The sequence below is a fragment of the Nannospalax galili genome, unplaced genomic scaffold, assembly GCF_000622305.1.
Source record: "Nannospalax galili isolate Female #2095 unplaced genomic scaffold, S.galili_v1.0 scaffold321, whole genome shotgun sequence".
Lineage (NCBI taxonomy): Eukaryota > Metazoa > Chordata > Mammalia > Rodentia > Spalacidae > Nannospalax > Nannospalax galili.
This window is the reverse complement of record NW_008345972.1, coordinates 108,165-120,634: the sequence shown is the minus strand read 5'-3', so window position 1 is coordinate 120,634 and position 12,470 is coordinate 108,165. Positions and strand designations below refer to the sequence as shown.

General features: G+C 40.9%; 1 protein-coding gene and 1 pseudogene across 2 annotated transcripts in view; both read right to left on the bottom strand.

Annotated features, from left to right (window-relative positions):
* Positions 1-12,470, bottom strand: part of Sun3 (Sad1 and UNC84 domain containing 3) — a 41,311-nt gene that overhangs the window by 23,198 nt on the left and 5,643 nt on the right. Inside the window, exons 1-2 of one of the 2 annotated variants that reach the window (XM_008842181.3) lie at positions 5,995-6,236; positions 3,432-3,493 (exon numbers count right to left, since the gene is read on the bottom strand). The exons of the other annotated variant lie outside the window; for it this stretch is intronic. Coding sequence (XP_008840403.2) covers positions 3,432-3,493; positions 5,995-6,044 — 112 coding nt within the window. The 5' untranslated portion in view covers positions 6,045-6,236. Of the gene's footprint in view, positions 1-3,431; positions 3,494-5,994; positions 6,237-12,470 lie in introns of those variants that run through there. 2 annotated transcript variants of the gene reach the window in all.
* Positions 11,094-11,571, bottom strand: LOC103741481 (annotated as a pseudogene).

Here is a 12,470-nt window from a genome sequence, read left to right as displayed (position 1 = left end):
TAAAATAGTTTTAAAAGTTCTCCAATCAGAAATCAGAGACTGGCAGAATGATTTAAAGAACTGAGCCAGCTCCCTGATGCCTTCAAAGGACTTGCCGTAGAAACTGAAAACCATAAAGAAATGCAGAAGCTTGGGGGATACAGTTTAGCAGTAAAGAATTTGCCTATCATAAATATGACTCTGAGTTTGATCCCCAGCACCACAAACAACAAACCACCAATACACACACACACACACACACACACACACACGCTTACACACAGAGACTGCTAACAATTAAAGAACTACACAAACAGAAAGACAAACGATCAATCTGTGTTCATTAATCAGAAGATTTATGACTGTGAGGATGATAACACTTTCCAAAGTGATCTACAAATTCAAAGGCATGCCAGTCAGAATCTCTTCAGCAATGTGATGCTGGCACAACAAACAGACTTACGGACCAATGGGACAGAATAAACATGCATTCTCTGGCTAACTAAATTTTTGTCATGATGCCAAGACTATTAAAATATTCCCATGGGAAAATTATCTTTCCACCAAATGATCCTCATACCACATATTCACATGTGAAAGAATGAAATTGGACTCTTACTTTGAACCACATGAATGCAAACGTGTCAATTATTTAAAAATAATTTCTAAAACCACTAAAAATTTCTAAAACCACAAGACTAGTAAATGAATACAGGATGAATATTCAATTGGGATTTTGCAACGGATTCCTTGATAAATGCCATCAAAAGTGATCCACAGGACATGACAGAGAAAAAAGAAAAAACAAGAATCAAAGAAAACATTCTAAAATCATATATCTGAGGAGAAATACAATAAAAATGAGCTAAAGACAAATAGACAAGTATCCGAACAGCTCAAAGGAAAGGTCTGCAAACATGTTCGACACCATTAGTCATTAGGGACATGCAAATCAAAACCACAGTGACATACCACTGTGTAACTACCAGCATGACTATAATTAAAGAGGGAAATGGCAGGGGATGGTGGGAACACAGAGAAAGTAGACTCCCTACACACACTGCTGTGGCAATGCTCAGTGGGGCACCACTGTCAACAGTTCTTTGCTGGTACCTCTACTACTAGGTATTTAGTGAAAGGATAAAAAACAAGTGTTCACAGCCCCACTGTCTCCAGGAGCCAAGAGGGGACAAAATCATGTCAAAAATCATAAAAAGTGTGGTATATATTCACACACTATAAGGTTGTTTAGCCACAAAAAATGAATGAGGGATTGATACACTCATCAACATGGATGACCTTTCAAAACAGGGTCAGAGCAACCAGACAGAAAAGTCACATTAAATGCCTACTATCTCACAACCCAACCTTAAAAAAATAAGTGGAAGGATAGTAGAACATATGTAAAAGAAGAGGGGGTATACTAAGGATTAAAGGATTAAGCAGGGATGGGATGGAGGGTGAGGGTAAATAGGGGATAATGAGTGGACTAACCAAACTAAGGCTCCATGAGAAAGTCTTATGGAAACTCAGCACTTTGTAAGCTAATTTCAAAATACAACTCTAAAATGAATTTGAATGGAATTAATTACCCTGCATGGGTGGACAATGTCCCTCCCAGAAGACATGGATTATTAAATGAAAAACACAGGATGAGGCTTGGGATACCTCCTTCCAAGTTATTGGTGAGGGAGCATTAGTGGTCTACAAAACAACACAGACTATTGCTGTTGGCCTCAGTTATCCTCCATAAGTACATGGTAAGACCCTGTTGCTGGAGACATCATCCACTTTGGTGCAGAATGTAGAGAAATCAGTCTCAAACCAAGCAGGAAACTTCCTCTCTGCTGGCTAGCATTCATGGTGCCTGCAGGTGCTATGCAGGCTACTGGGGAAGAAAACACATCACCGGTCTTACCTAGCACTGGACGCTGCATGCTGCAATACCGACCTGCCAGGCAAGATGTGCCTACAAGTGCAATGGTGGATGACAGTTATGGGGTAATTAACAGCTTTCTGATTGGATTTGAAGCCTGCTCCACAGGAGGGAATTTCATGTCTGGTACTATAATCTTGATCAAAAGCCCCATTGCTGGGGAGGTCACAGGCCTTAGGAAAAAACTGCTATTGTTATTTTGCAAAATAATCACTCTGCCAAAATACCTTCTAAATATTTATGCTTATACTCATAGACCCGAGCACTCAACCTTGGTCAGGGAAGTTTCTTTTTGTGATGGACCAGTAGTCAATATAGAGACATAAAACTGGTCAAAATGATGAGGATAAGAGACTTGAATGCTCAGCCCTAAATGGGACCTCTACATTAATCCCACTACAAGGCTCAAGGAACATTTCAATAGAGGAGGCAGAAAAAATGTCAGAGTCAGAGGATGTGGAGAGCTGTGAAAGACTGTCTTCAGGATGTGACATGGCTACCCCAATCAGATTCACAGCAGCTGTGGTGATCTGTGCAAGAGCTGCACAAGATCAAGCCAGCCAAAATCCAGCTTCGATGAGAAAGATGATCTCCAGGTCCCACCCCTTACTGAGGAGCTAGTGGCAGTGGATAGTTGCTGGGGGAGGGGTAGTTATTCTTTGTGAGGATGTAGCCATATCCAGTGAACAGCCCCACACCAGTGTACATGGGCAGCACCAAGTGGATTTAGCACTCCCAAGTGGACTTGGGAGGGGGTGAGTTGGTGAGAATATGGGGAAAGTTGGAGGGGAAAACAGGGTAGATAGGATCATATTTCATTGTATATATGTATGAAACTTGGAGAAATAAGAAAACTTTAAAAATAAAATAAAAGGAACCAAAATAAATATATGTATGAAAATGCCATAATGAAACCCATTATTATGTATTAATATATGTGAATAAATTATTTTAACAAATGAAAAAAAATCCCAACTAAGCCACTCAATTAGTAAAATGTAAAATATAAAATGTATCCATAGGAAATATATTGGGTATTTTTTTGTATTTATCTATCATCTATTTATCATCTATCTGTGTGTGTTTTGTATGTGTGTGTGTGTGTGTGTGTGTGTGTGTGTACATACATGTGCCAGAGCACATACGCAGAGATCAGAAACCAATCTGAGGGAGTTGGTTCTCTCCTTCCACCATGTGGGTCCCAGAGATCAAACTCAGGGTGCCAAGCTTGGTGGCAGAGGCCTTTTTACCCACTGAGCCATCTACGGCCCCATATTAGAGATTAACTTTCACACAACTTCTGTTACTTTAAACTATACTTTCTAAATTTTCTATGGAAGAAGCTTATCTTACTTTCACAATGGGAGATAAAAGGAGGGGGAAAAAGCTTGGAGAATGTGCAAGTTAGTTCCAGGGCTTCCTGTGGCATTTACTTATAAACACGAGACATCACACTGAGGTCTCTCTCACTGCATACTCTGAAACAGGTTTAAGAATTATTATTGGTAAGACTTACCAACAAGAAGAAAAGATGTTGTAAATATTATACTTAGGATAATCTTCCATGACCGAGGTAACCTACAAAGAATAAAAATCATCTAAAAAGAATTTAACAATGTAATCCATTGCTATTAACCTTTAACTTGGACTTTAAACTAGTCAGTACATCCAAGTGAACAAACTTGATTATTCTCATTCCTGTTTACGCTCGATTGATTCATGAACTCATTTAATTCCTAATTATCTTTTAAACAAAGATTTTCATGATAGATTTATGTGCATATACACTCACATTTCTCCACCACATGTAACTATGATGCTATTGGGTTCCTTTTTATGTTCTTTAAATGTTTATAAGCCAACAAAAATAGTATTCCAATTTGGCAAACTAAAACTTTTTCTTAAGAGTTAAAAAAATGATAGGGGGTGCTGGAGGGATGGCTCAGCCGTTAAGAGCATTGGCTGCTCTTCCAGAGGATCTGGGTTCAGTTCCCAGCATCCACACAGCAAATAACAACCATCTGTAACTCCAGTTCCAGGGAATCCAACGCCCTCTTCTGGCTTTTTTGGGCATTGCATAACACAGGTGCACTTACAAACATGCAGGCAAAACACCTACAGAAACACACACACACACACACACACACACACACACACGCAAAGAGTTAGAAAAACAAGATTGTGTCAGACCATTTGTTACTTGTAAGTGGCAACTGGACACAGCAGAAGTTCTGCGCCACAGTTTAGGAAAAACCAGTGACATTGGTCACAGAATGTCAGTGTGGCTTTCAGCTTTTACCTGTTGATTCTGAGCTAAACTCCACCAAGTAAAGGCAGGTCTGTGAAGAAGGGTAAGGAGGGTGACCTTTTATCTGGAAATGATGTTGATATTTGGACATGCACAGTTATTCAAATTTCATTTAATATCGTGTTTAACTGTCAGTAATCAGATTAATTTATATTGTTTGCAAGTTAGTTGGCCAAAGAGCGTAGAACTTTTGACTGTCACTAATGCGCTTTGGAGTTTTAATGTCAATAGGACCTTATGAAACCGCCTTCCACATCTCATACCCTGCAGGGAAATTTAAACTCCCCAGATACAGAACCAGGAGCAGCTCAATTCCCTTACTTAAGGCAATCATGCTGAGCAGCCAGGCAGGACTCAGTGGAGTGCAGAGCTTGACAGTGCTAAAGGCAACTCAGAGGAGACTGGTCCTAATTCTCCTCCCTCCAACGCAGCATTTTATTTTAAAACTATAGATGGTAGAGGATTCACTGTCTAAAGAATATTATTTTGACGTTAATTACAATTCCACTTAGAGAACTGAATTAAAGGAAGATTACTTCATTACCATATTCACCAAATTATGCTTTTTAAAAATATTTTATTTATTAGTTTTAATTTTGTGTGTATTTGTGTATTGCCTGTGTGTCAGTAAGTGCACCCATGTCATGCAATGTCCACAGAAGACAGAAGAGGCTGTTTGATCCCCAGGAACTGGAGTTACGGACAGTTGTTAGCTGCCATGTGGGTTCTGGGATATGAACCAGGGTCTCCTGCAAAAACAGTCAGTGTTCTTAACCGCTGAGCCAAAATTATGCTTTTTTTAAATAAAAATAAAAATCTTAATTAGAAAGCTTTGTTGCCAGGATCTGCTTTGCAAAATGCTTTCTATGCCTTCACCTAGCCTATGGCGTTCTGTCGCCTAAGGCCAGATGCATCATTACTGACTGATTTTCACATGCTGTTCTTCTTGAACTGACAAACAGCACAGGTTCTGTGTGAGCACTTTTTTTTTTTTTTTTAACTGTTGCCAATGGGGTCCTTTTTTCAGTATTTTCAGTTTTTGTTTTTCCAAAGGACAGCTGATTTGACTCATCCAAGTGGACAGGGCTTCCTCTCCTTACAGAAAAGTTTCCTACAAGAGGAATCGCAGTTATCAGCTCAAAATGGGCAGCCTCTCTCAGGCTGTTTAGTTACTTCTTACCCAAGGGTGCAATAAATGTCCCTGTGGTCTCGGACGCAAAACCCAGCATTAAGCTCTCCATGCCCCTGAACCTGAACAAGCCAGCTCTCTACAGCATGCCATCTGTAAGCTACTGATATTGAGGTTCAGTCTTTTAAAAAGGATGGCTTCTCCGTCCTATTCTCACCCCTTGTTCACTGTAATTAATCTAAATATCATTCAGTAGCAAACATCCTGTATGCCACTAGAAGCAAAAGCTTCAGAGGAAACTGGAAATCATCTTCTCCAAAAAGGAAGAAAATTTGTCATGTTATTTTACAGACAAACAAAGCCTAAACATACAGAATGTGTATAACATGAGATCTCAGCAGGAGTGATGAGACATGCCTGTATTTCCAGCACTCAGGGCAGAATGATTACTGTGAGTTTGAGCCCAGTCTAGGATACTAAGTGAGACCCAGTTTTCTATGGTATATGCCTGTAATTCCAGCGCTCAGGGCAGCATGAGTACCATGAGTTTGAGGCCAGTCTGGTGTACTTTGTGAGACTCTGTCTTCAAAAACAAAAAGAAAAAAGAAAGACATACAGAAAGCCCTCCACAAAGTAACATACCCATTCACCTCGGAGGGTTCCTGCCCCAATAGCAGTACATCATCACTCATACTGCTGCTGGACTCTTCAGAGCAATCCTGCAAATCTGTTCACTCCTCCTCCGCCTTGGTCTTCCACTCACTGACCCCCATGCGGGTCACAAAGAGCTCACAAGAGGGAGAATACCATTGTTTTCTCTTTCCTATTTTAGGGCAAACAGGAAGCTAGACTTAATGTTTTTGATGTAAGTCTTCTTATTTCACAGATTCTTCTCCTCCAAGAGCCAAACAATGAGTGAGAAAATTTTGAGAAATCCTGTAACGCTATTGCATCATTCCCTATGATACCTCATAATGACCATTAAGTCGCCACGCCCAAGCAGAGGCAAGCTACACACAGCAGCCTGTTTCCCATACGCCTCACTGTGTCAGACGCTGAGCCAGTGAACAATGGAAAGATCTCCTTCATGACTACTGTTTTGCTACAGGAAATCTAGATACTTTTCTGTGTTTATTCAATTCTTAAAGAAAGATATCAGAAAGACAATAAAAAGAACCTCAAATTCCCCAGACTCCTCTGATTTTCCCCAGAGATAACTATAACTTGAAAATTGATATAATCTATTTCCATAGATTTAAAGAATTTGCTACACATATATATTCACAATAACAGATCTTAGGTTTTAGAGAAAATAAATTATATTCTACTATCAATATCTATCTTGAGATATATTAACGCAGTTCACTCATTTCACCTACTGTCAAGAGAGCTTTCTCCTTGCGGGGGTGGGGGGTAAGGTCTACGAAGTATATACTCCTCTCCTATAAGGTTCCAATGACAAACCAAAATTTGATTCCACCAAAGTTCATCCTGGGGGAACCAATGATTTTCTTAGGGTTACTAAGAGCAAGGGTGAGGGGTTGTAGGCAGAAGCATGAGTGACCATAAAAACAGCAGCACTAGAAGGCCTGTGCCCAGTATGGGTCATGACTTCCCCATAGCTGCGTAGATGGAACCCCCCTTCCTGTCTTCTCCAGCCTATGTACTCTAGCCCCTGCCCAGGCCACATACAATTAGGGCAGAATTATTGGGAGGAGTAGATGGATACTCTGGTGAGAGTCCCATGACTGTCTCTACCCCCTCCTTCTATGAGGGAAGGTCAACAGTTCACAAGCCCAGCTGGGGTGATCTTTTGGAAGTGGTCACAGCTGATCTGGTGAAGATGGTGGTTGTTTGGCTCAGAGGATAGACCTGTACAAAACCTGGTCTATAGTATTTAATTATTACCCAGCAATTCATTTACCCATTTTCTATAGCTTCATGCTTAGTTTGTTTGGGGCTTTTCAGTTATATAAACAATGCTTACTGTGTGTTTCTGCATGTACATCTGAGTGATTTTCTAGTCATACATCTAGAAATAGAATAGCTGCATGACAGGATGAGCTGACTTATTTGAGGTATACTCTTCTAGGGTGATAGTTATTTGATGCTCAACCACTTAATGGCCTCTTGTTAGATCTATTTTAAAGTGAAATTTTGGACTGACTTCCTTTGCCAGCAAGGGAACAGAACAGGAAGTCCCCTGCTCATACCCTCACAGCAGTGACCATTTGGGGACATTGTGATTACAAATGCTTTTATGCAAGCTTTGGGATCCAGGTAAGAAGTTGTGAGACACCAGTGGAACCTGGACTGAGGAGGCCCATTGTGAAAAGGAAAGCCCATTTTGCCTGGTGAAGAATCACCGACCATGGCCCCAGATGAGAACCCAGAAACAGCTCTTTCCACTTGAGATCTGAGTGGAGATCCTGACGCATCTCTGCAGTGCAGGTCTTGAAGCCATCAACCATGACCTGGGATTGTTTAATTTACACAGACACCTGGCAAGAGACATGCCCATCCATCTCCCAAGAGACAGTCTTGACCCCATAGACGAGCCTACACATGCTTGACATTCCACTCCAGTCTTTGAGTTGAGGTCTGGGAGCAGTTACACCCCCTCAGGAACTTATTGGGAAATGAACCCATCCTACCCCCAGAGGCAGATCTGCTGTCCTTAGTCCCAGATGAGCCTACACATGCTTGACATTCCACTCCAGTCTTTGAGTTGAGGTCTGGGAGCGGTTACACCCCCTCAGGAACTTATTGGGAAATGAATCCATCCTACCCCCAGAGGCAGATCTGCTGTCCTTAGTCCCAGATGAAGGCTCTGAAGCAGCCCTGTGGGTACCAGTCCTCCTCACTGGTGGCTCAGAGGTAAGTAGAGCCTGTTTAGGGACCTACCCAATGAAACAGTATAATCACCTTCCGACCCAGTAGGAGTTACATCTGTTACATCTGTTCATAGACCTGCTATCTGAAGACCTCACTGCGTCACCTTCCGACCCAGTAGGAGTTACATCTGTTACATCTGTTCATAGACCTATCTGAAGACCTCACTGTGTTCCTTGGAATTCACTTGCCACAGTGTTTAGTCTGCTGCTCAAAGTGCTAGAGCATTCTGATCCACCTAGGTGCAAAGCACACCTTAGCCTCTAGTAACAGGTTAGATAACTGAAGACTGAGCAGAAGTTGTGTTATTTGACTAAAACTTGCCCTAGAGAAATTCTCATCACCTGGGTACCCAACAGGATAAAGTGTTTACCTGTTGAAATCTGTAAAGATTTGGGAAAAAATGTTAGCTATTTCAAAGGTACAGCTACCTAAACAAGCCTACATAGATAATAAAGAATCAGATAAGCATGGTGCCCTCAGAGAAAATAAAGCTTAAGTAACTGACCCCAAAGAAATTGAGATGGGCAAATTTCCTGATGAAAAACAAAAAAGAGTTTAAAGAAGCTCAGTGAGGTGCAAGAGAATATTAGACAAAAATCAGGAAAAAGCAGACAGACAAATTAGAAGTGAAATGAAACCGATACAGAGGGACAAGACACCTGCTGCTAGTGAATGCATTCCAGGCAGGATAGGGAAGCTGCACCACAAAATCCCCACTGTATGGTGATCCAGTAAGATCTGCATAATGACAAGCCAGTTAACATGCTAAGGTGGATGGGGGGATGTCACAGGGTCCCACCTCAAGATGAAGAGCTGCAGGCAATCAATGGATGCTGAGGGAGGGAGAATCAGTTTTCTCTAGGGACGAGCTCCCTGAGTGCTTGTCTAATCTGAAGCAGGCAGCCCTAAACACAGGTACATGAGCACCGTGAAATGGACTCAATATATTATATACATGCATGTATATATAATATATATGCATGTATATGTAACAATAATAACCAAAGAAGAGAACAAGAAATTGAGAGGGAGTGGGGGACATGGGAGGAGTTAGTGGAGGACTAGGAGGGATGGAAATAATGCAAAGACAAAACTCATGCATGCAGTTTTCAAAAAAACTAAAAAATACATAGCCAGAAATCCTTGACCCAAACAATCCAGTGACAAACTGAAAATTTCCACAAAGAGATTCAGCAGAAGATTCAGTTATACAGAGGAAAGAATCACCAAGTGAGAGATAATATATCTGAGGGTAAAGGAGATGGCTCAGCAGGCAAGTCTAATGACCCAACTTAGATCCTTGGAACCTGAGGTAGAGAGAGAGAACTGACTTCTGAAAGTTGTCCTCTGGTGTCCACATGCTCACTATGTCATGTGCATGCACACACACACACACACATAATAATAATAATAATAAAATTAAAATTAAAGAATAAAAAAGAAAGTTATAACAGATATTTAATTTGAAATTAGTCAGTTTGGGAGAGAGGAAAATGAAAATGAGTGACGAATGTATATAATCTATAAAACACCATGAGAAATGAATCAATGCACAATGAGAGTTCTACAGGACAGAAGAAAAAGACAGACTATTTAAATAAATACTGGTTGGAAACATCTCATATCTTGGCAGTGAAAAGTCAAGTAAGATCAACACCCTAAACATTACACAGAGATGGATTGTAACCAAACCATCAAAAGACAAAGAGAGAATTTTGAAAGCAGAGAGAGAAAAGTGGCTTCCCGCGCTGCAGACCGTTGGCAGAAAAAGCTGGCACGCCTAGAAAGAGGGAGATGATGCACTCGAAGTGCTGAATGAAGAAACAGTGCTCAGGAATACTTTACCTGCTGAACCTGTCCCCCAGAAACAAGTGGGGAGAGGCAGGAGAGATGGCTCAGCAGTTAAGAGCACCTGCTGCTCTTGAAGAGGACCTGGGTTGCTTCCCAGCACCCACATCATGGCTCACAACTGCCTGTAACTCCAGCTCCAGAGGACCCAACATCCTCTTCTGGCCTCAGTGGGCACTGCAGGTGCATGGTGCATATGTACATGCAGGCAAACTCTCATGTACAGAAAAATATTATTTTTTAAGGTGAGATAAACACATTCTCAGAGACAGAAACAAGGAAGTCATCACCATGTTTAATGTCTTGTAAGACCTACCTTACAAGAAACTCAGAGCAAGTATTGGTTAAACTAAAGGGAGCTACTACCAACAAGCAAACAAAAAATAACTCACAAACTCATAGGTAAACTCAGAATACAGCAACACTGGAAAGGTGATGGGTAATCAGTTTTGACTCTAGCATGCAAGGTAAAGAGTAAAAGGATTAAAAATAATGCAGTCACAATACCTTGTTATTAGACACAGTATAAAAAGATGCAAAGTGAGGCATTAAATAAAAATATCAAAAGTGGAAGTGTAATAGTACATAATTGATCAGATCAAAATAGACCATTTTAACTGCAATGTTTTATGTGAGTGTCACATACAAAGGTGGTGGCGCCCGCCTTTAATCCCAGCCCTTGGGAGGCAGAGGCAGGGGAATCTCTGAGGTCTGCGCTAGCCTGGTCTGCATAGTGAATCACGACTGGCGGTGGCCAAAGGGGGACCCTGTCTCAAAAAGACAAAAAAAAAAAAAAAAGAAAAAGAAAGAAAAAGAAAAAAGGCAATGAAGAAGAAACCATAGCACATGACTACAAAAAGCAAACCACAAAGAAAAAGAAACACAATTTAATTTAAAAATTCCAAGTTAGTAAGATTTTTGTTTCTCTCTCTCTCTCTCTCTCTCTCTCTCTCTCTCTCTCTCTCTCTCTCTTTCTTTTTTTGTATATAAACTCTTTACTAACAGAACAGCCGGCCGACTCCTTTCTTTTTGGACACACCCACAGTATGGCCTCCGCAGCCAGCGGACCCGGCGTGCTGACCTCAGACCCGAAGGCGCCAGATGCAGCACAGCCCCCGGTGGACTCTAATCTTCTTCAGTCATTCCAGTTCCTCACGGAACTTCTCTAGAACACTGGCCAGAACCCAGCTGCCTTTTCCATCCTTTCCATCCTTCTGTCTGTTCAAGAACCAGTCTGGGATCTTGCACTGGGGAGGATTCTGCACTATGTGTGATCATACGTTCCACCTCATCCTGGGTGGGTGCTCCAGCCTTCTTGGTGAGGTCAGTCTCTGCTTTCCTCAATATCACATGAGCATATCTTCGTCCTACACCCTTCATGGCAGTGATGGCAAGGACTATTTCCCACTGCCCATTGATGTTGGTGTTGAGTACTCATGAAATGTGTTGAAGCTTCTCGGGGATTGCTAGAGACATGGCGCAGCACGATAGGCCATGTGTAGGCCTCCAGTGGAAGAGTTCTTCGTTGTTGTTTGTTTGTTTGTAGACAGGGTCTCCCTGTAGCTCTGGCTGGCCTGGAACTTGTTATGTAGACCAGGCTGACCTTAAAGCACAGAGATCTGCTTGCCTCTGACTCCTGAGTGTTGGGACTAAGGACATTCACTACCACCAGGTGTGGTTCTTAACTCCACCTCCCAAGTAGCAGTAAGTTCTTATCTCTCAAATTAATATCTCAAAATTAATTTAAATGTAAATTGATTAAATTCATCAGAGGATATAGAGTAATCTTTTTGTTTTGTGAATTTTATTTGTTTATTTTTGGCAGTGCTGGGGATGAAACATAGATCCTCATAAATTTTAGGCAAGCATACTCTACCACTGAACTATGTTGCCAGCCCCCACATACTGGCTTTATGGGGGGGGTCCAATTACATATTGTTTACAAGAACCTCATCTTAGATTTTATAGACTGAAAGTAAAAAATAGGAAAAGATGCTCCATAGAAATAACCAAGAAGAGCAGGGATATTTATATTTCCAGTAGAAAAAATAATAAATTTTCAGTCCAAATAGTTATAATAATCAATGAAGACCACTGCAAAATGGAGAATGTATCAATTCAGCAAGAGGAAGATATAATAAATATGAATACAACATCAGAAAAATACAAATACATGAAGTAAATAGGAAATATTAATGGATCTGAAAGGCCAAATAGCAATATAATAATCATAAAAAAACTCAATACCCCATTTTTAGCAATAGATTATGTAGACAGGATAGACTTACATCATACTATAGAACAAGTGGACCAAAGAGACAAATGCGGATATGTATGTGCCAACAAACTGAAATAGAATACAGGCTTTTGAAGAC